The sequence below is a fragment of the Muscardinus avellanarius genome, assembly GCF_963383645.1.
Source record: "Muscardinus avellanarius genome assembly, chromosome: 8".
NCBI lineage: Eukaryota > Metazoa > Chordata > Mammalia > Rodentia > Gliridae > Muscardinus > Muscardinus avellanarius.
Genome location: NC_137794.1, coordinates 70,546,625 through 70,571,150, shown reverse-complemented (window position 1 = coordinate 70,571,150; position 24,526 = coordinate 70,546,625). Strand labels below are relative to the sequence as shown.

Genomic DNA, 24,526 nt, shown 5'->3' with positions numbered 1-24,526 from the left:
TGCCTCTCACACTGGAGAGTGTTAGAGTCCACTATGTTCTTATTGGTGAAAGACCTGTTTTTACTATCACCAAGATCTGAATATTGAGTGTTTCTGGCCCTTGTCAGTGTCCTACACCTTACAAGGTGTTTACAGGTGAAATGGGAACCTGGTTGTTGGCGCTCTGTGAATCTAAAAAGTCTTATGAACTGAGCAAATGAGATAGAAACATGGCATTGTTAATTATACTAATTACTTGCTTTGTGATTGTTCTTGCTACTTCCCAGCCATGCGAGACCCCTGATGACTTTGTGGCTGTCACATCTCCGGGACATATTATCATTGGAGGTTTGTTTGCCATTCATGAAAAAATGCTGTCTTCAGAAGACTGTCCTAGGCGGCCACAAATCCAGAAGTGTGTGGGGTAAGTAAAGTCTCAAAATAGCACTTAGATTTCAATATTATGCCATGGTAACTAGGACATGTAAACTGCTTGTACTGATATCTAAATTATTTTAATAACATATATTAACTCATATATATTTAAGTTGCATGTGCTTAGTCTTGAAAGAGAGGTTTGTCAGCTCTACAGATATAATCAAACAACCTCTGAGTGCAGAGATAAGGAATGCTTTTCATGAATGTAGTTTTTGGATTGTGCTTTTAAAAAATAATCTTTGAAGTCACTTGAGAAGACACTGTATCCTGCCTCTTACCACAAGAAAATGCAGTACGTTTGTTTTTCTATCACCGGAAACATGTACTTTGTTAAGACATGGGTATCTTATTTAATATTTTATCTGAAATAGAATACAATTTTTCTCACACTAGCATTTTTGTCAGCATTGTATCCGTTTCATTCTTGAGATAATCTAATTCTCTCATGTTAAATTATGACCCTCCTCAACTAAAGTATTTCTTCTTTCTTGATGAACAAGTTACATCATGAGCCTTAATTACAGAAGTGACATCTGGTACAGTGTCATGTAGAAAAAAAGATATAGAGAGGGTGTTAAAAATGGGCTTTAAGGCGGGCAGGATATTTCAATTCTCATTTCAGTTGTAGTGCAAAATAACTTTATAAATCTAGGGAAATCACTTAAATGCTTAAATACTTCCAGTTAGTATTTTCTCCCCAGTAAAATAAGTGTCTGAGTAATATATATAAAGACCAGGAAGCATCAGCCTCTGTTGATTTGACAATGCGATCTCCAGGCTTTCTTTTTTTAACTTTATTTATTTATTTGTTTGTTTGTTTGTTTGTTTGTTTGTTTTGGTGGTACTGGGGGTGGAACCCAGGGGCTTTCTACTTCTGGGCTATACTCCCAGGGCTATTTTATATATTTTTTGGAAACAGGGTCTCACTAAATTGCTGAGAGCCTCACTAAGTAGCTGAGCTGAGGCTGGCTTCAAACCTGTGCGATCATCCTGTCTCAGCCTCCCAATCCCAGGGATTACAAGCGTGCGCCACCACGCCCAGCTCTTTTTTTAATTTTAAATTTTATATTCTCTTTTGATGTAAGTTGTATGTGGTGTGTGTGTGTGTGTGTGTGTGTGTGTGTGTGTGTGTGTGTGTGTTTTACTGGGAATTGAATCCAGGGGCATTCTACCACTGATCTACATCCCCAGTCCTGAGGCTGGCCACAAGCCTTCGATCCTCCTGGCTCAGCCTCCCAAGTACTGGGATTACAGTGTATGCTACCACACCTGGCTCTTTAAGTTTAATTTCCTCTTTTCTCATACCTTTTTTTTAACCTAGAAGTATTTGCCAAACCCTTTAATAATGCTTTTAGATGAAATGTGATCCCGTGTTACTCTTAGAATTATCCCCAAAAGTTAGACATCTTGGACTACTGTCATCATAATTGCTGACGGGCAAGAATTCTAGGGAATTACACAAAATAATGAAGAGTTTCAGAGCACTACACAGGCAGACAAAGAATGACTGAAAATTGGAGGCCTTTAATTGTTGCCCAACAATTGGTATAAAATACTGAAAAATTATTTAATCTAATGAACAAATTTCTTCTGGGGAAAAAAAATCCCTGAATTAAAATCCTTTACCTTATTGTCACTAATCAAGAAAAAAATAGTGTTTATTCAATATTGAACCACTACTTAGTAAGTTCCTATGCATTGCCTGGGCCCTGTTCTAAGCATTAGTTATACCAAGGTAAATATAGCTAAGACTCAAATAGATCTTACATGTAGGAGACTGAAAATATTATCCAATTTAATTATCAGATAATCTATTAGTTTACCTATTATTTCTTTGTTCCTTTTCTAAATAAGAATTATAGTGCTGATTTTCCATACTTTATGTTTAAACAGCTCACATGATAAATAGTAATTTTTAATTAATTAATTAACCAATATTTATTGAATATCAGATATTTTCCTTTTTATTGTTATTGGTGATTATAACTTTTCATAACTTAATGAACAATAAGGAACCCCTGGACTATGGAATGATACTGGTGCTGACCTAGAACCTTCAATTCTCCTGTCTCAGCCTCCCAAGTACTGAGATTACAGGCATATGCCACTGTACTCAGCAGAAGTAACTACTTTGATGGCAATAAAATGCCAATATCTAACCATAAGAAGGAAAAAAAACCCTACATCTTCATATTACAACATACTTAACTGTTCAAAATAATCCCAAAATTTGTGAAGAGAACGTTAGATCCTGTACCATAGACTCCACTTGAGAAATTGTGGTTTCTATTACAGTTGTTTCCAAATAAAATTCATACCTGTTAAGAGATAAACTTCACTTCTTTCAAAAGTGTCTGTTATAGCAGAGTTGTGGATGAAGTAAGAGCACCATATTTATAGAGGACTAAAGTTTTTATTTCAAAATGACTTGTTTCTTGACAGCTTTGAAATATCAGTCTTTCTTCAAACTCTTGCCATGATACACAGCATTGAGATGATCAATAATTCACCGTTATTATCTGGAGTCAAACTGGGATATGAAATCTATGACACGTGTACAGAAGTCACAGCAGCAATGGCGGCCACTCTTAGGTTTCTTTCTCAATTCAACTGCTCTAGAGAAAGGGTGGCATTCCAGTGTGACTATTCCAGCTACATGCCAAGGGTGAAGGCTGTCATAGGTGCTGGGTACTCAGAAATAACTATGGCTGTCTCCAGGATGTTGAACTTACAGCTCATGCCACAGGTAGGTTTGGTTCTACTTTCTTTTTTTTTTTTTTATTTTTTATTGGTGCACTGTATTCATACATCATAGTGGGATACAAACTTTTGTAGACATACATGCACACATCGCCCAGTCAGCCCCCACCCGATCCCCATCCCATTCTCTCCCCATCCCTCCCTCCCATGCTTGGCTTAGTGGTTGACATCTAGTATTATAGCAATTTATCCAAAATTAAAAATGATAATCTCACATAACAGTTTCATTTGTCTGATACCAAGCTTTTGATGACTTAAAGATAACATTTCAATATTTCTTTTTACTTTCTTTCTTACCAGAGAATATTTTTTTTCTATTTTTTTAGGTGAAACTATCATATATTTATATATTTATTTTTCAGAAAAAAAAATCTATCCTAATATGGAAAATGGACTCTAGATACCCAAAACGATCTTGAAAAAGAACAAAGCTAGAAGATATATTTTTCTAATTTCAAACCATATAAAGCTACAATAATTGAAACAGTGTAGTACTATTCTAAAGGCAGATCTATAAACCATTGGAGTTAAATAAAAGCCTAGAGCTAAATTCTTCCCTATATTGTCAAGTTATTTTTGACAAGGTTTCCACGAACATTTGGTGGTGGAAATAATAGTCTTTTAACTAAATATTGTTGAAACATAATAATTACATGGAAAAGAATAAAGTTGGACCCTTGCCTAATCCCATATATAAATATTAACTCAAAATAGATAAAAGACCTAAATATAAATCTTAAGACTATAAACTTTTAGGAGAAAATCTGGGTCATAAAACCTCACAACACTGAAATTGGCAGTGATTTCTTAGATATGATTTCAATGGCACAGGCAACAGAAGAGTATACAAACTCCCTAAAATATATATATATATATTGTATATCCAAAGACAATGTAAACAGAGTTAACAGTTACTAATAGAATGGGATAAAATATTTCCAAATGCTATATCTGAAGGTATATTAATATTCCAACTAGAAATCCTAAAAATTAACAACAATAAAGGCAAACAATACCATTTAGAGATAGGTAAAAGACTAACATAAGTAATGAATCTCCACAGATAACCAATCTTAGTTGTCTGTTGGATGGAAACTCTTGTTTCTCTGGTTCTGGTGTGTGTTACCTATTTCTTCTTTGTAGTTAATCTCTTTGAGTATTTTCTCTAGTGCTGGTTTTGAAGACATAAATTCCTTCAGTTTCTGTTTGTCATGGAAGCTTCTTATTTCTCCATCTAATTTGATAGAAAGTTTTGCTGGGTAGGAAATTTTTGGCTGGAAGTTGTTTTCTTTCAGAGTTTGGAATATGTAACTCCAAGCCCTTCTGGCTTTCATGACTTGGTTTGGGAAGTCTGGAGTGATTCTAATTGGTTTGCCTCTGAATGTCACTTGGCCCTTTGTTTTTGCTGACCTTAAGATTCTCTGCTTGGCTTCCACATTGGTCATTTTGACAATTATGTGGCGTGGGGATCCTCTTCTCTGATCCTGTCTAAAGGGAGTTCTATAAGTTTCCTGGACCTGTGTATCAACCTCTTGCTCTATGTTTGGAAAATTTTCTGCTATTACTTCCTTGAAGAGATTGTTGATCCCTTTGGTTTCACTTTCTTTCCCTCCTCTATTCCAATTATTCTTAGGTTAGCTCTCTTAAAATGGGCCCATATTTCTTCAATATCAGATTCCTGCTGTCGGATATTTTTTCCTAGATTAGAAACTATGCATTCATTTTTGGAATTATCATCTTCTAAGAGTGAGATTCTGTTCTCCATGTGGTCTAATCGGTTGTTTGTGCTTTGAATTGAGGCCTTTACTTCATTAATTGCATCCTTTATCTCTTTTTGGCTCTCTCTGAGTTCTTTTCGAAGCACCTCTATTATTTCTACAGTTATTTTCCTGATTTGATCTTCTAGAAATCTCTGATTTTCTGTTGTATCGGGTTCTGATGTTGTGGGGTTGTGGGTATTCATTGCTCCAGTATTATTCCTCTTTCCCATGATTTCAGAAGTTTGTGCCTTCTCTGGGTTCTTCCCTTGGGTCACTATGACTTCACTTAAGGTGTTCTGGATCTCGAGTCTGTAGTATCTCAGACCCCACTACTCCTTTACTGGGTTTTATCACAGAGTCTCCGACCCAGAGAGTCGATAGAGGCTGCTTTAGACTGTGGGGGGTGCCAGGTTGCATGTTCTCGTATGGTGTGATATCTCTGCCACTGCCCCTCCCCCACTGGGTCAAGTCCCAGGGAGTACAGTACTGGGATTTCTCCTCTGTGGCCCGCAATTTGACTCACTGTTCTTGAGTATGCAGATGTAGCTGTACTGGACTCGGTGAATTCACTGCTGCTGCCGCCGCCGGTGGCAATATGGCGCCGCTGCTACACCCTCGGCCGTGAGGCTGGCGTATTTCTCTTGGTTTTGATTTCCACTCTGAATCCCTGTGGCGTGTGCTGAGCTCAGCCACTGGGAGCTTTAGATTTTACCTGCGGCGAGAAATCCCGCCTGGCTGTTCCGCAGCGGCTCACCTCGGCTTGCTGTAGCCGTCCGGTGAAGTCGCCGCTGCCGCCGGCAGTATGGCGCTGCTGCCGCGGCCTCGGGCGTGAGGCCAGTGTATCTCCTCTGTGGCTCTGAGCTCTGTTCTCAGTCCGCTTTCTCTCTGGAGCCTGGTGATTTTTTTGTTTCTCTGGTGATGGTGTTTTCTGGCTATGAAAGGCACTGATTTTGTGGTAATGGAGATTAGTTGTTAGCAGGGCTCTTAAGCCCCGCTTTTCTCGGTCGCCATCTTCCCGGAAGTCCTCCTGGTTCTACCTTCATGTGTTGGGTTTGGATCACATTTGTCATTATGAAAGTATCAGGGAAACTATTTTGGAAATTTCTTTGACATCGGTCATGTCTAATTTCTGAGAGTTTTTAACTTGATTTGGATAATGCACATACCTCTCAGGGCCTCAACTGCCTTGTTTCCTTGTTAACACTAGTTAGGTGCTATGAAGGAAACTGAAGAAAGTGAGAGATTAGGAAGTTTGGAGGCCAAGGAAGACTTCTCAAGGAAATCATATTTAGCCTCAAACTTGAATGAGAAACCATACCAAGGGGATTGGGGGGAAGAGAAGAGACCAAGTGCAAAGGAGAAAAAATAGTAAAAAGTCAATATGGCTAGATTAATGTAAGCAGAAAGAAGAATAGAAAGAGACTCATTTTGTAGAGACAGGCAAAGCCTGGGTATCATTTGCTTCTTGCTCTGAATATGGTGGGAATGCTTTGAGTAGAGACAGTAGACCTAATTATCTGCCTGGAATGCAGGCTGATAATCTGAAAGTAAGCAAAAAGGTCTCCAAAAGATCAAAACAGATATGGACTCTCCTCAGTTATCTAAAGTTTCTTTTGTTAATTTTAACAAGCCTCCTATAATTTTACAGGTAAAGAAACATGAAGTAACTTTCCCAAGTTTGTTGACATCAAATTTTAACATTTTATCTGGCTATGAAGCCTTTATTGTCCTTCTATCATGTCACATGGCTGCTGTTAAATAGTATGGGGAAAAATTAGAGCAAGTGACATGGTACTATTGCAGCTATGAAAGGTTATAATTCTCTTGGAGTAAAATCTCCAAAGCTACAAATCAAGCCAAACTGCACACACATTAGGTAGGCCTCCCACAATGTTCATGCTTATTCTACTAGATCAGAGGTCAGAAAATCACAGTCTAGAGCTCAGATGTGGCTGTCATACTATTGAGCTGTGAAGCTAAGAATGGGTTTTATATTCTGAAATGACTGTAACAAAAATACAATAAAGAATATATGACAGAGACAACATGTGAACAAAAAGCTTGAAACTGTGTGTAGTGTGTGTGTGTGTGTGTGTGTGTGTGTGTGTGTGTGATCTCAAAAGGGGCATTTTACTTCTAAGCTACACTCCCAGCACTTTTTATATTTTTTTATTTTTGAAACATTGTCTTGTTAGGTTGCTCAGAATCTCTGTAAATTGGTGAGGCTGTCCTTGAACCTTCAATTATCTGGTCTCAGCCACCCAAGTACTAGGGATTACAGGTGTGTGCTTCCACACTCCACTGAAACATTTTATTTCTGATCCTTTACAGGAAATTTTCTGGCTCTTAGACTGGATGTTTAGTTGACTGGATGAGTTTACCTAGAAAAAAAATCACCAAGTTTGTTAATTAAACAAGATTTTACATGTCATAGCATTAAAAACAATGCATCTTGCTTACTTGCTGGTTGAATTTTATCTGTATTTCTGTATTTACAACAAATTTTTTTAGGTACTAGGGATAGAACTGCGGGGCATTCTACCTCCGTGATATACCCCCAGGCCCATTTTTATTCTTTATTTTAAAACAGGGTCTCACTGAGTTGCAAAAGGCCTCACTAAGTAGCTGAGGCTGTCCATGAACCACGACCCTCTTGTCTCAGCCTCCCAAATGTTGGGATTGCAAACGTGCACCACCACGCCTAGCCCCCAAGTTTTTAAAATATAATATTTATTATTGGTAGTGGTCGTAGATGTAGGATATATATACCCATATATACATATTTACGATATCCATATATACATATTTATGTGTGTGTGTGTGTATATCCCCCATCTTGACAGCACTTATTTTTTGTATTCTTGATGATTACTGTTCTAACTGGAGTTAGACAGAACCTCAGTGTAGTTTTTATTTGCATTTCCATGATTGCTAATGAACATTTTTATATATTAATGGGCCACTTATATTTCTCCCTTTGAGATGTGTCTATTCAGTTCAATTCAATATATACAACACTATATATATATATGTACATATATATAGTTGTAGATTTTAAGACAGAGCCTCTTGAAGGACTTATTATTTATTTATTTATTTATTTATATTTGGTAGTGTGGATTGAGCCTAGAGGCATTCTACCACTGTATTACACCTCCAGCACTATTTTTTATTTTTACTTTGAAACAGGGTCTCACTAGTTTAATGAGAGTTGTACTACTTGCTGAGGGTGTCCTCAGACCTATGATCCTCTATGTCAGTCTCCCAAGTACTGAGATTACAGACATGCACCACCATACTCAGATTTGAATGGTTTACATTATATACAATATGAAATGGTTGAAGACCAATGACTCTAAACCCATCCTTTGGTGCTATCATGATTGAAGCTATTCAAAGGGTAGGAATTCATTGAAAGGACAAGGTAGAAAGAGCCAGCTAATTTAGGAAAAGGTTATTATGGAAATTTGTGAAAATCAAAAAGGGAAACATCTACCATGAACAGCCACCCGGAGCTCATCAACCTCATAACTAAAAGATTCTGTTCATTTCCAGGTGAGTTATGAGTCAACTGCAGAAATTCTAAGTGACAAAATTCGTTTTCCTTCATTTTTGCGGACTGTACCCAGTGACTTCTATCAAACTAAAGCAATGGCCCACCTGATTCAGAAATCTGGATGGAACTGGATTGGCATCATAACCACCGATGATGACTATGGACGGCTGGCGCTCAGCACCTTTGCAGTTCAGGCTGCAGCAAACAATGTGTGCATCGCTTTTAAAGAGGTTCTCCCAGCCTTCCTCTCAGACAGCACCATCGAAGTCAGGATCAATCAGACTCTTGAGAAAATCATTGAAGAAGCCCAGGTTAATGTCATTGTGGTATTTCTGAGGAAATTCCATGTTTTCAATCTCTTCAATAAAGCCATCGAAAGAAATGTTATAAATAAGATCTGGATTGCCAGTGATAATTGGTCAACTGCTACCAAGATTATCACTATACCTAATGTTAAAAAGATTGGCAAAGTTGTAGGGTTTACCTTTAGGAGAGGGAATATGTCCTCTTTCCATTCCTTTCTCCAAACTTTGCATACATATCCCAATGACAATAACAAACCCCTACATGAATATGCCATACTTTTTTCTGCCTGCAAACATGTCAAAGACAGTGATTTGAGCCAGTGCATTTCCAACTATTCTCAGGAGACTTTGAGCCTCCAGACTAACAAGGCTGTAGACAGGAACTTCTTCATGAGAAATGACTTCCTCTGGCATTATACTGAGCCAGGACTCATTCATAGTATTCAGCTTGCTGTGTTTGCCCTCGGTTATGCCATTCGGGATCTGTGCCAAGCTCGGGACTGTCAGAATCCCAACGCCTTTCATCCATGGGAGGTACTAACTCACACATCCAATTGAATAACCTGAATTTCTATCATAGCTCTTTATTCGTGAAGACAGTAGTTATATTTTTACTCTCCCCTTCTATTCTGACCCACCAAAGTTTTGTTCTTTTATTTTCCAAAAAATTCTGTGCCAGTGCTATCTTCCTTGAGTTCATGTCTTTTTTTTTTATGGTGCTGGAGATTGAACCCAGGGGCATTCTACCTCCAACCTACACTTCCAGCCTTATATTTTATTCTTTATTTTGAAACAGGGTCTCACAAAGTTGCGGACTACCTCACTAAGTAGCTGAGGCTGGCCACAAACTTGGATCCTCCTGGTTCAGCCTCCCAAGTACTGGAATTACAAGCGTGTACCACCATACCCAGCTGAGTTAGTGGATTTTTGCTACCTCACATAAGTTAATCCTTTTAATGTTTTTAACCACAAGGACTAAACCAAACAAACTTAGTGATTATTTTTCTTATTACCAAACATATATATGGGGGTACCCTTTATCTGAGATTCCTGGAAACAGAAGTGCTCCAGATTTTGCAATATTTCACATTTTTCAATATTTGTATTTGCAAAATAAAATATCGTAGGGAGGGCCTAAAGTCTAAATGCAAACTTATTTATTTTTATATATGCCTTCAAACATAGCCTGGAGGTAATTTTATGTAATATTTCTGTGCATATGCATCATGACTATGAGGTCAGGTATGGAATTTTCTATTTGTGGTGTCATATAGATGCTCGAAAAGTTTTATGTTTTGTATATTTTGAATTTCAGTTGTTCATATTAAGATATTCAACCTATATTATGTATAAGCAAACTAAAGCTAGGAAGTACCATAAATATGACTCCAGACTGGGTCTTCTGACACCATACTCTCAATTTTTACGTGTCACTGGTGGTTTTTAATCCCAGAATCTTCAATTAGACTCCTTTAATTAGGATTCTTATTCAAATGAATCTTGCTAGGTTAATTATAGTCCAATTATGATATTTTATATGCCAATTATTTATAAAAGAAGCGATTCCCGTTCTTCTCTCTGATTAGTTTAGGGGAGAAAAAGTCTTGTGTTTTGTTTTTGGGTGGTACTGTGGATTGAACCCAGGAGTATTCTGCCTCCAAGCTACATCTTCAGCTCTATTTTTAATTAATTAATTAATTTATTTATTTATTTATTTATTTGGGGGGGGTACTGCGGATTGAACCCAGGGGCATTCTACCTCCAGACTACACCCCTAGATCTATTTTTTATTCTTTATTTTTAAACAGGTTCTCACTAAGTTGCAGGGGGCCTAAGTTAGCTGAGGCTGGTGATCAACCTGGATCCTCCTATCTCAGCCTCCCAAGTACTGGAATTACGAGTGTGTACCACCACACCCGGTTTATTCTTTATTTTGAAACAAGGTCTCACTAAGTTGCAAAGGGCCTCAGTAAGCAGCTGAGGCTGTCAGCAAACCTGTGATCCTCCTGTTTTAGCCTCCCAAGTCCTGGGATTACAAGCATGTGCCACCACCCCCAGCTGTAATTATGCATCTTGATGAAGTTCAGGTGACACAGGCTGTGGATACACACAGCACTCGTTGAGCCCTCCCCGAGTTCTCACTCCGTTCTCTTTCCTTCCCTGCCCTTCTTCCTGTGCTCAGCAGTGATTGACTTTGATATGTTCTTAAACTTTAATTTGGTGTATTTAGTAAAAATTGTGCATTTGCTTTTTTAAATTACCGCAACAAGGTATTTAAAAATAAATTGCTTCTCTTAATGATGACAAGTTTTAATCATTAGAAACAAGTCTCTCAGAAATGTGTATTCAAAACCAAACTTAAATGCCTTGAGGTAGAATCATGTTACAAAAATACATCTATTTTAGACTTGCAAGAAAAAAGAAGGTAAAATGAATAAGACCCAATTTTTGTAATCACATAAATGCATATCCAGGACAGGTTATTTCTATTTTTGTTAGACTTACTTTTTTATTCCTTTTGATGCTGAGAGTTGAGCTCAAGTTCTTATAAACGCTAAGCATGGACTCTACTGCTCAGCTACATCTTCAGCACCTGCCATTTGTACTTTAGTCACCCACATAGAAAAGCTTAACGATCTGAGAAAAATCTGAGAATTAGTTTAAATCAGGAGTATGTCTAAAACATTCTGAAGAAAAAAAATACTTGAGAAAGTATAATTCAAGTCTTCTAAAATGTTTTATAAACCCTAGGATCCCAGGGTCATTCTTTATGCCTCCAAGAACCTGTTAATCTAGAAACCGACAAAAACAACTTGGAAAAAAAGGAATAGAGGGTGTGATGTTCCTTCGATTATGATGTGAGTGAGCCACATCTGGTCAGTGCCAGATTCAGTAGGATAAATAATTCAAGTAATTATCTTTTTATGAAAAAAATCTTCATAGACCTTATATTTAAAAGATCATAGCCCGGCGTGGCACACGCTTGTAATCCCTGCGCTTGAGAGGCTGAGACAGGAGGATCGCACGGGTATGAAGCCAGCCTCAGCTACTTAGTAAGGGTCTCACCAACTTAGTGAGACCCTGTTTCAAAATAAAATATAAAAAATAGGTCTGGGAGTGTAGTCTAGAGGTAGAAAGCCCCTGGGTTCCTCCCCCAGTACCACAAAAAAAATCATAAATGTTTAGGATTTCTAATCAAGGACATATTTTAAGATCTCTAATCAAGGACATATTTTACTTTGTCCTCTAGCAAAATTCACTGTTATTTAAATCCTACTTTCTAAATGTTTGTAGATGCAAATAATTTTAATGGGGTTAGTTTTTTCTGTAATATTTGAAGATAGCACTTACTTTGACTCTATACTGAGAGATATTTGTGGCAGTGTTTAAGAACAGATAGTCATACTTGCTTTACTTAAATGTTTAATATTCTTCATATATGGACAAGTATACTATTTCCTGGGGACTAGTGATTTTGGTTTTCTTTTGCTTCTGAGTATAAAATAGTGATATATATATATATATATATATATATATATATATTATGTGAAAATGTCTAATAGTTAAACTTCTATTTACATATTTGTTTAGCAAATAATTGAGAGTTTCAGTGTTCCTGGCATTCTGTTGAGTGCTAAAGATATTTTGGAAAATGAAACAAAACTTCTTCTGTCCAAGTGCAATGCAAGATGATGCATTGTAATGTTTCATAAAAACACAAAATGACAGAGAAGCATATTACTGAGCCAGCTAGTCCAACATATGCAATTCAGAGAAAATTCTACAAAAAAATATGGCATCGATGATAAAAATCAATGGACACATAGGAGAGAAACATTCAGTAAAGTCTCAGGAAGGAGAGAAACATGGCATCCTAGGGAACAGAAAATACTATCCTGGGACTGGAGTCTTGCATGAAAGCTATAGGAAAATGAGACTGGAGGTCATGAAGGACACATTATTAGAGACTTGCAAAGTAGGACATCCCAAATTTTGGTGTTCACCTGAATTACCTGAGAATCATATTATGCAGATGTTAATTAGGTAGGTCCCAAAGGAAACCTGAAAGGCTGCATTTCTAATAGTCTCTCAGGTGATGACCATACTACTGGTGCAGGGACCATCCTTCAAATATTTTAGTTAAACTATGTTTAAAGGTTTGGACTTTCAAGAGCAAATGGAAGACAAAGATATTTAGGTGGGTCAATGATATGATCTGTTTTCTATTGTAGTAATAACATTTTAACTTCAGTGTGAATTGATTATACACAAGATTGAAGGAAGAAGGACCAATTTGATAATCTAAGAATGCCTTATTCTTCAGATGTGACAGTCAGGATGGAGATGCATATTTAAGAGAATGGATGGAGAACATTTGGAGATACATTGGACACAAAAGATGAGAGGGAGCAGCAAAGACATTACAAATGATTCCAAGTTTGGGCAATTGATGCCAATTTTTAAAGTAGAAACGGAAAAAAAAGTATAGGTCTGATGGGGAAAAGAGTAACAAACACTTCACTTTGGAGATGTTGGATTTAAATAATTTATGAGATATGCAAGTGTAACCATGATGGTTTCATGTTAATTTAAAAGTTAGGATAGATATGAAAGTGATTTTGCAGTGGTAAAGGTAATTATAGCTCATAATTTAAGGGCTAAGGTTTTAAGTGCTGATAAACATCATCTCTCATCTTTATAGATTAGGGGAGGCCCATAAGACTCAAGTTCTTTAGACTCCATCTTAAAGAATGGTAAGAGGAAGGGTTTTTGTTGACCAAATAATTAATACAGCAGTTTACAGATAGAGGGGACCTCCAAAATAAAGGTTTGTCCCCTGGTTACTCACAGTTGGCAGCGAAAGTGTCACAGACTTTCTTCAGAGTGTTTTCTGCTATGACACAGAGAATGTCCTCAAAGGACAGAGATATTTTTGGTGCCAAGACAAAGATGTAAGCTTCATTGATGTGTTCTCTAATTTGGTCACATGGATATCTCTTTCTACAAACAAGCTTGTTTATGGAGATGGAGCAGACATCAGGGCAGTTAGGGAAATGGAACAAAACATCAACAATAACACCTTAATTTGTGTCTGCTTCTGGGCTTGTGTTCTTAAAAACACAAGAATACTACCAGAGAGCCTATTATCATACAGAGGTAAGTTATATAATAATTGAAGTAAAAATGCCAAACTTTACATTTTGTAGTCAATTCATAGTGAAGTTCAGAGTTCTTGTGACAAAGAAATAAATGATTAAAATTAAAAACTTAATAACTGGAATGTTAATGCTTAAGATATATTTTAACCCAAAGCAAATGTTCTAACCTATTTAATGAGTACATTGTTTTATTTGCCTCTATCTGCTTTCCTGTAAGAACAAGTATAAAACTGTGAGAGTTTATTTACATTCTACAATGCTATCATTATTTACAGAACACACATGTTTCAGAACTTTAGCCTGTAAAACCTAATCAAATGCAGGAAAAAACAGGTAGAAATTACAGTTCAAACACAAGAGTAGAAGAGAATATGCTCCCTTAAGGACTGAATTACTGGGGCTTACATATTTATATTGCATAAGGAACACAATTATTTATATTTTTTGGGTGGTACTGGGGTTCCTGGAAACCCTTCGTTGGGCTACACTCCCAGACCTATTGTATATTTTTATTTGGAAACAGGGTCACTTAAGCCAGCACGGCTGGCTTTGAACCTGAGTGATCCTCCTGTCTCCGCCTCCCAAGCATGGAGAATAAAAGCATGTGCCACCACACCCAGCCTGGAAGGAACACGACTGAAACCAGTACCAGGCAAAAGTGAAAACATTAAATGTAGACCTTTATTATTCCTTTATTTTATTCTCTCCACCTTTTGTTTCCTCTAGGCAATGCTAGAATAAGATTTTTTGTTAATTCCATTATGCTAAATAATATATGCTGATTATTTAAATTAATAACTAAAATTCACTAAAAGAAGTAGTGAATCTCTAAGGAAATGTAGTGAAATCAATACACACACTTACATATTTCACAGAAGTGATATTTGATCATTATTATGACTACCATAGCTAATATATTTATCTTCAAATATAACTTGGTTTTTTTAGATCCTAATGAAACATTCAATAAAGACTAACTGAAAAGGAATAGAATAGAATAATTCTATTCAGATAAAATAATTTCCTGCTCATCCCATAAATATGGAACCCAACAAATCCACAAAGAACCATAGACTTGGGGAAAGATTTGGCCATAATGAGTGTTCAGAGAGGGTATTTCTCAGCTTGCTCACATGTCACATTAATGGTGGAGCTAAAACCTCAATCCAAAGGTTTCCTTCTCTGACTTCAATATTCTCCTGCAGCTTGAGCTCAATGCGGCTGCTTCATTGCCAGTAAAACATTTCTGTTCTAGCCCAGTTCTGTGCCAGTTCTTACTTAGACAAATTGGGTAGCAGACCACAAATTTTTTCACTACATTTTTCCCTCTTCAGTTAAAATTTTTTTCATAAATTAAATTTTAAATAGAATTTAGAGGTCATTTTCTATACACTCCATTTTTTCTTTTCTCTATCTTCTTTTTTAAGGTGTTTTCCTTTTTTTCTTTTTTATTATTGGTGCACTACAGTCTCACATCATAATGTGGATCATGTTGACAGCGGCATATATTCACACAGTACTCGGTGCCCTCCCCCACCTCATTTCTTTTTTTTTCCCTTCCTCCCAATACTGAGTGTCCAGGTTAACAATGTTATATTTGCATGTATTAACAGTACTGGATTTTTAAAACAGACTTAAGAATCACTTGAAATAATGAGATAGAAAGTAACTCTAACTGTCAAGATTACACCACTGTAAGAGATGGAACCAGAATTAGTGCCCAGATATCTGCTCCACAGGACCCATTCTGAAATTCTGTAACACAGATAACTGCAGATGCTCATATTTCAATGTTATAGACTGGTGTAGTTTTCACTCATAGACACTAACTTGCTTTATCAAATTCACACAGCAATATTTTGGCAGAGGTGAGACTAAAACCAAACATAACTAATTCTCAAATTGCTGCCAGATGGTTAAGAATCTCCCAACGAGTAATGCAGAATAATCTCCTTTTTCTCCTCCTCCTCCTCCTCCTCCTCCTCCTCCTCCTTCTCCTCCTCCTCCTCCTCCTCTTCCTCCTCTCTCTCTCTCTCTCTCTCTCTCTCTCTCTCTCTCTCTCTCTCTCTCTCTCTCTCCCTCCCTCCCTCCCTCCTTCCCTCTGAATCTCTCTTATTTTAAGTGATATTCCTTATAACAGTATTTTTTGTGTGTGGTACTGGGAATGGAACCTGAGGGCATTCTACCTTCGAGCTACAGCCCCAGACCACTATTTTATTTTCAAACAGGGTCTCAATGAGTTGCAAAGGGCCTCACTAAGTAGTGCAGGCTGCCCTCGAACCATGATCCTCCTGTCTCAGCCTCCCAAATGCTGGAATTACAAGTATGTGCCACTATACCCGGTTATGTCACAGTATTATAATAGGGGTAATGGTACACTTTCAGTGTTTGTATCTAGTGTTTGTTTCCATTTTATTTTTATAGTTACTTCATGTGCTAAAAAATGTGACATTCACTGATGGAGGGAATTCTTTTCGTTTTGATGCCCATGGGGACTTGAATATTGGATATGATGTTGTCCTCTGGAAAGAGATTGATGGTCACATGACTATTGCCAAGATGGCAGAATATGACCTACAAAATGATGTGTTCATCATCACAAACCAAGACACAAAAAATGAATTCAGGAATCTTAAGGTAAGTTTGTTGTAGAATGCTTTGTAGCATTCAAATCAGTTGATATCACACCTTCACTGTCCTGTCGACATTTTTCTCTTTAGCACTATCGCTGTCTCTCATTCTGTACATTTTACTTATGTCTTGCTTATTGTTAACTTTGTCAACTAGAACCAAAGGTCTATGAGAGAAGAGGTTTCTCCTTTCCATTCTCTGCTATAGCTATGACAATAAGAACAGTGCCTGCATATTGCAGGTATTTAACAACTATTTGGTGGATAAAAGAATGAATCTAGTAATGCTGCAAGTCATTTTCCTTAATGAAGTTTCCTGTCATAAGTTTGAGTTAAGCAAGATCCTTTTCCCTTGGAAAACAAAATTTAGCCATCCTTCCTTGCTCTCAAATTTCATTGTCATTACCATTACCATCATTCTTACAACTACAGTCTGAACCCAGCCCTCTGTTAAACACTCACTTCTTTTTTCATAAAGAGAGTCTTTCTTTCTTTCTTTCTCTCTTTCTTTCTTTCTTTCTTTCTTTCTTTCTTTCTTTCTTCCTTTCTTTCTTTCTTTTCTTCCTTGCAGTACTGGAGATGGAATCCAAGGGTATCCTGCCTCCAAACTACACCCCCAGCTCAATTTTTTATTCTTTAATTTTTAAAACAGGGTCTCATTAAGTTGCAGAGGGCCTCCCTAAGTAGCTGAGGCTGTTCGTGAACTGCCATCCTTCTGTCTCAGCCTCCCAAGTACTGGGATTACAAGCGTGCATCACCACATCCAGATGTTAAAGAGAGGATTTTCTATTGTTTTTGCAAGAAGCACTGTTTTCAGTGGTGACCAAGACTCATCTATGGGTTCTATAGAAGGACACACATAGCAGGGAGGTGGTACAAAAAAGGTAACTGAGGCTTTAGTGACTAAATGGAGGGCTGACCACCATAAAGACAGGGCTGAATCTTCCTTTCTGAAGGACATGCCCCTAAATATTTTAAGGATATAAAAAGCCCAACAATATCTGAGATTTTTTGGTCAGATTTCAAGATCTACCTGTAAATTTATAGGCTAGTTGGGGTATCAATATTTTTAAGTCACCAGAATTCAATCCAAGATATCAGATAAGCCTGAACTGCTGCTATTTCAAAGTCACCCATACTAGACTTTGCAATGTCTTTGCTGTCTCTTGATGTGGAAGGAGAGAAAGGACTGTGTTGCTAGGAAGGAGGAAGGCGGCACGTTTATCCCCCTAACGTCTGGGTCTGGCTTTATCTAATAGTTAAATCCTTTTGTTTTCCCTGAGCACTCTCCAGGAGAGAGGATGCCTCAAATTAAAAGTTTGCCCTGGAGAATCCCCGAGGCATATCTACTTCCTGATAAAAGCCCTGGTCAGCAATAACTGTTTTGGAAAAGAACGTTGCTGTCTGTAGACACGGGCTCCTGAATCTTGGCTGCTTTTTCCCCTCTCCCAGGCCTGTGCTTCTTCCAGAGGAAAGACTAGTTGGCTTAGTACTTTGTGCTGCAGACTCAGCAATAGCTGTTCAGAGAACCTTGAGAAAGCCTCAGTTAGCCATTCTGCTCTGGTTCCCCAAGCGTAAAAGTGAACCCATAACACAGATTTATGTCACAAGATGTACCAGGTGAGAGGGATTATGAGTGGATAATAATAGCATAATGTGAAGCAGAGAACTATCAGCTGGATCAGAAGCATTCTACAAGAGTAGAATTTTGTTTATGATTCATATTGTGACATGTAGAATTATAACCTAAATTCTCAGTATGATTTAAATATTATTTAGTTATTTTAGTTTGTCGTGTGTGTGTGTGTGTGTGTGTGTGTGTGTGTGTGTGTGTGAATGTGTGGTACTTGATGTGGAACCCAGAGGCTTTCTACCTCTGGGCTATACTCTCAGACTTATTTTATATTTTATTTGGAATCAGGGTCTCACTAAGTTGCTGAGAGCCTCACTAAGTAGCTGAGGCTGGCTTTGTACCTGTGCAATCCTCCTGTCTCAGCCTTTCAAGTACTGGGATTACAAGCGTGTGCCACCATGCTCAGCTTAGGTTGTATTTAAAAAAAAAATACTTTTATTGGTGCATTATAGTCTCACATCATATTCTAGCTTATAGTGATCATGACAGGCATGCACATAGCACTTGGTGGGCTTTCCACTGGCTCCCTCCCCACTCCTCTTATTCCCAATACATGATATTGAGATTGGCATTGGAATTTTCACATATGAATGTAACATCCATGAACATGGTTCTTTCATTAATTTCTCCTCCATTGTCAAAAGTCCCTTGATTTTCTGTTAATTAATAGTTTCAAATTCAAATATTCCATTGTTTTGTTTTTCAAAGTCAAACTAGATACGCTCCTTGTACTGTCTTCTTTTATTAATTAATTAATTAATTTTTTTTTTGGTGGTACTGGGGGGTGGAACCCAGAGGCTTTCTACCTCCAGGCTACACTCCCAGACCCATTTTTTATTTTATTTGGAAACAGGGTCTCACTAAGTTGCTAAGAGCCTCATTAAGTAGCTGAGGCTGGCTTCGAACCTGCACAATCCTCCTGTCTCAGCCTCCCAAGCGCGGGGATTACAAGCGTGCGCCACCACGCCCGGCTTGGACGGTCTTCTAAAACAATAGAAGTCTAACAATTTGCTCATTACTCAGCATGGGATTGGAATTCGTGTGTTTGTGCATGCACATGTGCACACGTGTTGCTAGAAACTGAGCATTCTACCTCTGAACTCCACCCTCAGCCCTATTTTAATTTTTTTTTTTTTTTTTTTTGGTGGTACTGGGGTTCCTGGAAGCCCTTCTACCTCTGGGCTACACTTCCAGACCTACTTTTTTTACATTATTATTTGGAAACAGGGTCTCCTAACCCAGTGCGCGTGGCTGGCTTCGAACCTGCGCGAACCTGCCTAGGAGAGAACCTGGCTTCGAACCTGCCTCCCAAGTGCGGGGATTACAAGCGTGCGCCACCACGCCCGGCTTAATTTTTATTTTGAAACAGGCCCTCACTAAGTTGCTGACAGCCTCACTGAGGTGCTTAGGCTGACTTTGAACCTGTGATCCTCCTGTCTCAACCTCACAAGTACTGGGATTACAAGCATGCCAGCTGGGTTGAATTTTTTAGAACATCATTTCTTTTTTATTACATATTTATCTCTCTGCTGGAAACTGTCTAAAAGAGTTAATTTTTATAATTTGTTTATAGAAACTCATTATAATAAAACTATGTTTTCTAAAGCAGTTTCTCCACATAAAATACTTTACATATTTTAAAGTTGTTCATATCTTTCAAGATGGCAAAAGAAATTATCGCTATAAAAACAAAATACTATTTGTTAAATATATCTTACTGTGAAGAAAAATTAGGATGACTTTTTAAAAAAATCTATTTGGGATTTTTTTTTCCACTTTTAATGTAGCAAATTCTATCTAAATGCTCTAAGGAATGCAGTCCTGGAGAAATGAAGAAAACTACAAAAAGTCAACACATCTGTTGCTATGAATGTGTGAGCTGTCCAGAAAACCACTACAGTAATCAGACAGGTAATCACAATCACTACAACACAGACAGTGACATCCTTGAATTATTTCTTTAGGCTGATTTTTCTTTACCTGAATCCTATTTGGTTTCTTTTTTCAGTTGGAAGAAAGAAAAAAAAAAAAACCTCCCTATGTTCCTGCTAGACTAAATTCCAGTGAAATTTTTTGTTTTATCTTAGAATTGCTCCATTATATCATCGGATACATGCTCAACGATAATAGAGTAGTAAATGTAATTTCATTTCTAAAGAAAAATATCATTTCCTCATGCATGCTTCAGCGCCAGCAACTCTTAAAGCAAAGAAAGTTCTCTGTCAATCTTTGTCTAGGTATCCATTCCCACACAGATATGCTTGGCTTGTCATCGAGGCACAGGAAGTACAAATAAGTCAATGTTGGGTTAACTAAGATAATAAAATAGAATCACAGAGGTCACTAGAGTTAAGAAACAGGCATTCATATCCCGGATATCTTGACATTCTTACCAAGAGGCAAAACTGAGTTTATAAACAAAGAAACTTTTGTGAGACAAGGGTTCAATATTAATAGAAATGAGTTACTTATGACTGATTGTTTTACAACCTTGTTTTGATCCATTTGACAAAATTAGAGCAAAATTCACAATATATAAGAATGAAGTCAGCCTTTAAGCCTACTTTAAAAGCATCATACCCTTTTGTTAATTGCTGCATTCCTAATCATTTTCCATAAAAACTGAGAACCTCAGAGCCAGAATAGTCCCCAAATGTGTGTTAATTTTTTTATTGGCTTCAAGGGGAGAAATATATCAATGGAAATATTCTATTATTGATGATATGTTATTGCTTTGAAAAGGCAATCGTCGCCTTAGAAATGCCATTTCTTTCAACCTGAGAGGAACTATGCTCCTCAATAATCAGATAATGGGGGGAGGTCCAGGTAATGTGGTATCTAGCAGCTATTTTTCAATTGAGAAAAAAGTCTTACAAAAGGGTATGCAAATTTATTTCCATTAAACAATTATAAGAGTCAAACCAGGCACATCCCTGTAATTCTCATACTTGGGAGGCTGAAACAGGAAAATCAGAGGTTTGAAGCCAGCCTCAGCAACTTATTAAGGCCCTCAACAAGTTAGGAAGAAGCTGTCTCAAAATAAAAAATAAAATAGGCTTCACGCATAGCTCAGAGGTAGAATACTCTTGAGTTCAATCCTTAGAACCACAAAAAAAGAGGAGTCTTTATATGTCCAATCTGGGTTCTATTTTTGATAACCAGGGCAAGTAACCTCCAAGAACAAGGACAGAAGACTGAAAAGACTTTGGGGGGAAAGCCAGGAGGTAGGGTAACCTAAAAGGGCATCATCTTCTCTTCTCTACACTTCTAGCCCACAGCTCTTGTACACAGACAAGACTGGTAAATGCACCCTGAATGAATGAAATGACAAGCACTAACAGCCATGGTTAAGAAGAAAACGGAGAAGAAAGTATATCTGTAAAAAAAAAAAAAATAGGGTTGATAAAAGGAGGAGGTTAAAAAAGCTCATAAAATTTATCAACAAAAGCACAACCTTGCTTTGAGGTTAACATAGTACACAACACAGAAACTTGAAAGAGTTGAGTGGGCACATTCAGCTCCCATGGCATGCAATGAGAAGGACAGGCTGAGCAGCATTTTTGGAAGCAGTTGGGACCTTCATCTTAAGGGGGCAGAAACGGAAGGCAAATGCAACCCTACTCCCAAAGACTCCTTCCTCTCTGACATGTTACTCATGCTGCCCAGTGGTCAGAATCAACATAAATACTGTTCAAGTTTAGCACTGACAGTGTAAGAGACTCAAGTTTACTAACCTTGGGGAAAAAATAAATTTTAACTCTTCATCAACCATCATTGATTATAATCTTGTGCTATCTTACTTTCAGAAAGAGACGTTAGGCATCCAGGGTGACTCAGCCACATTCCTTCTGCTTTTGAAAGAACTGTGCAGTATTCATAAGAGCAGCTCCCACATGTTGGGTGTCTACTGTGTCAGTTTTCTGAGTGTAGCGTCCCAATAGGGTAGAGTCAGGGGAGGAGCTGTTTAACTTATTGGTGATATTTTTCTGGTTTTTCTGTTCAGCTTTGTTTTGTTGGTACAGGGACTGAGTTCTGAGGCATTCTATATCTGAACTACACCTCTACTCCCATTCCTTTGTGTGTGTGGATGGAACCCAGGGCCATTCTACCTCCAAGCTACACCCCCAGCCCTATTTTTTATTAATCATTTTGAAACAGTGTCTCACTAAGTTGCGGAAGGCCTCACAAAAAAGTTCTTGAGGCTGGCCACCAACCTGCAATCCTCCTGTCTCAGCTTCCCACATACTGGGATTACAGTCCACCACCACATGCCTGGCTCTTCCTTTTTTTTTTTTTTTTTTTTTTTTTTCCTTGAAACAGGGTCATACTAAGTTACTAAGAATCTTATTTAAGTTGCTAAAGCTGGCTTTGAACTTGCAATCTTCCCTGTTTCAGCCTCCTAAACACTGTAATTACAAACATGAGCCACTATGCCCGATGCTATGTTTTTGTTGTTGTTTTGTTTTGTGGAGAGAGAGAAATATGGTTATAGAAAGATTTGTTAGCTTGTTTAAGATTACAAGGATCATAGATGGTAGAGAAAAGAAAGGGACTTGAGTTATGTCTATTCCAAATCTTTTACTTTTAACAGAACCCCTGAATGGCACCTATAATAGCAATCTCCAAAGATGCTAGCATCTATCCTAAAATATAAATTTCCTAAAAACTCATAGCATGGCTAGCTTTCTGACTTTTTCTCTTTTCTCTTCTCATCTTCTTCCTTCACCTTTAACCTTTCTTTCTTATTTTTTTGGGGGGTCCTGTACATGTTTTATTTTAATAAGAAACCAATGTGCCAATTACCTATCTCTCTTTTCTAGCCAGAACTGATGTCACAGAGGAGTGTCATTTGTGGTGTGGTGGACAATCACCTAGTTTAGTTGTTTGCATTGTAACCGAGTTTCCTCTGTGTTTTAGATATGGATCACTGCATTTTATGTAACAACGAAACTCACTGGGCGCCTGTAAGGAGCACTACGTGCTTTGAAAAGGAAGTGGAGTACCTCAACTGGAATGACTCCTTGGCTATCCTGCTCGTCGCCCTCTCGCTACTGGGAATCACATTTGTTCTGGCTATTGGCATAATATTTACAAGAAACCTGAACACACCTGTTGTGAAATCATCCGGAGGATTACTGGTCTGTTACGTGATCCTCCTCTGTCATCTCCTCAACTTTGCCAGCACGGGCTTTTTCATCGGAGAACCACAAGACTTCACATGTAAAACCAGGCAGACGCTGTTTGGCGTGACCTTCACTCTCTGTGTCTCCTGCATTTTGATGAAGTCTCTGAAAATATTGCTGGCCTTCAGCTTTGATCCCAAGTTACAGAACTTCCTGAAGTGCCTCTATAAACCCGTCCCCATCATTTTCACTTGCACCGGTATCCAGGTTGTCATTTGCACGCTCTGGCTCACCTATGCGGCCCCCGCAGTGGAAGAGAATGTCTCTTTGCCCAGAGTCATTATTTTGGAATGTGAGGAGGGGTCCATACTGGCATTTGGCACCATGCTGGGCTACATCGCCATCTTGGCCTTCATTTGCTTCTTATTTGCCTTCAAAGGAAGGAAATTACCTGAAAATTACAATGAAGCCAAATTCATCACATTTGGCATGCTTATTTACTTCATAGCTTGGATCACCTTCATCCCCGTCTATGCTACCACGTTTGGCAAGTATTTGCCAGCTGTGGAAATCATCGTCATCTTAATATCCAACTATGGGATTCTGTGTTGCACATTCTTCCCCAAATGCTACGTTATTCTTTGCAAGCAAGAGACTAACACAAAATCGGCCTTTCTTGAGTTGATTTACAGCTACTCTTCTCACAGTGCAGACAACCTGGCCAGGAGTCATGCTTCCTTGGACTCCACTAATAGCAGCAGCACAGTGACCCATCTCAGCTCCAGCAGCAAGTCTGTGGCCTGGCAGAAGAGCCGAGATCTCCGGGCACAAGCATTTGCAAACATATGCAGAGAAAATGTTGCAAATGTGTCTCGAACTTTACCAAGGAAAAGAATTTCAAGTATATGAATGAGCTCCTCCAAGATGCCATATTCAGAAATAAAATGTTTCTTTTTACCTTTGTATGTCTTCTTTTTAAATTTTATTTCTTTGTAAATGACATTTAGCCACCTTGGGAGTGGAAGGAGGCAGAGGTTTAGGAGAAGACTAAATAAAGGACATAATTCAAGTGAAGCCCTGAAAGATTAGCTGAGGAAAAAAAAAGTGGAGAATGGAGTCTAGTTTAGTGAGAATCCTGACCTGTACCAAGGAATGGAAAGGAAGATGTACATTTGTACTCAAG

General features: G+C 38.0%; 1 protein-coding gene across 3 annotated transcripts; it reads left to right on the top strand.

Annotated features, from left to right (window-relative positions):
* Nucleotides 1–209: 209 nt before the first annotated feature.
* On the top strand, nt 210–24,252 carry GPRC6A (G protein-coupled receptor class C group 6 member A; the record flags this gene model as incomplete). Of its 3 annotated transcripts, none has more annotated exons than XM_080699948.1 (6): nt 210–403; nt 2,860–3,163; nt 8,493–8,804; nt 16,382–16,594; nt 20,008–20,131; nt 23,138–24,252. In XM_080699948.1, the coding sequence occupies 6 exons, from the start codon at nt 210–212 to the stop codon at nt 24,250–24,252; spliced, it is 2,262 nt and encodes a 753-aa protein (XP_080556074.1). The 3 variants fall into 3 exon arrangements, with proteins under 3 accessions (XP_080556074.1, XP_080556072.1, XP_080556073.1); XM_080699946.1 differs by having other exon boundaries at nt 8,493–9,332; XM_080699947.1 differs by lacking the exon at nt 16,382–16,594 and having other exon boundaries at nt 8,493–9,332.
* Between the last annotated feature and the right edge of the window lie 274 nt (nt 24,253–24,526).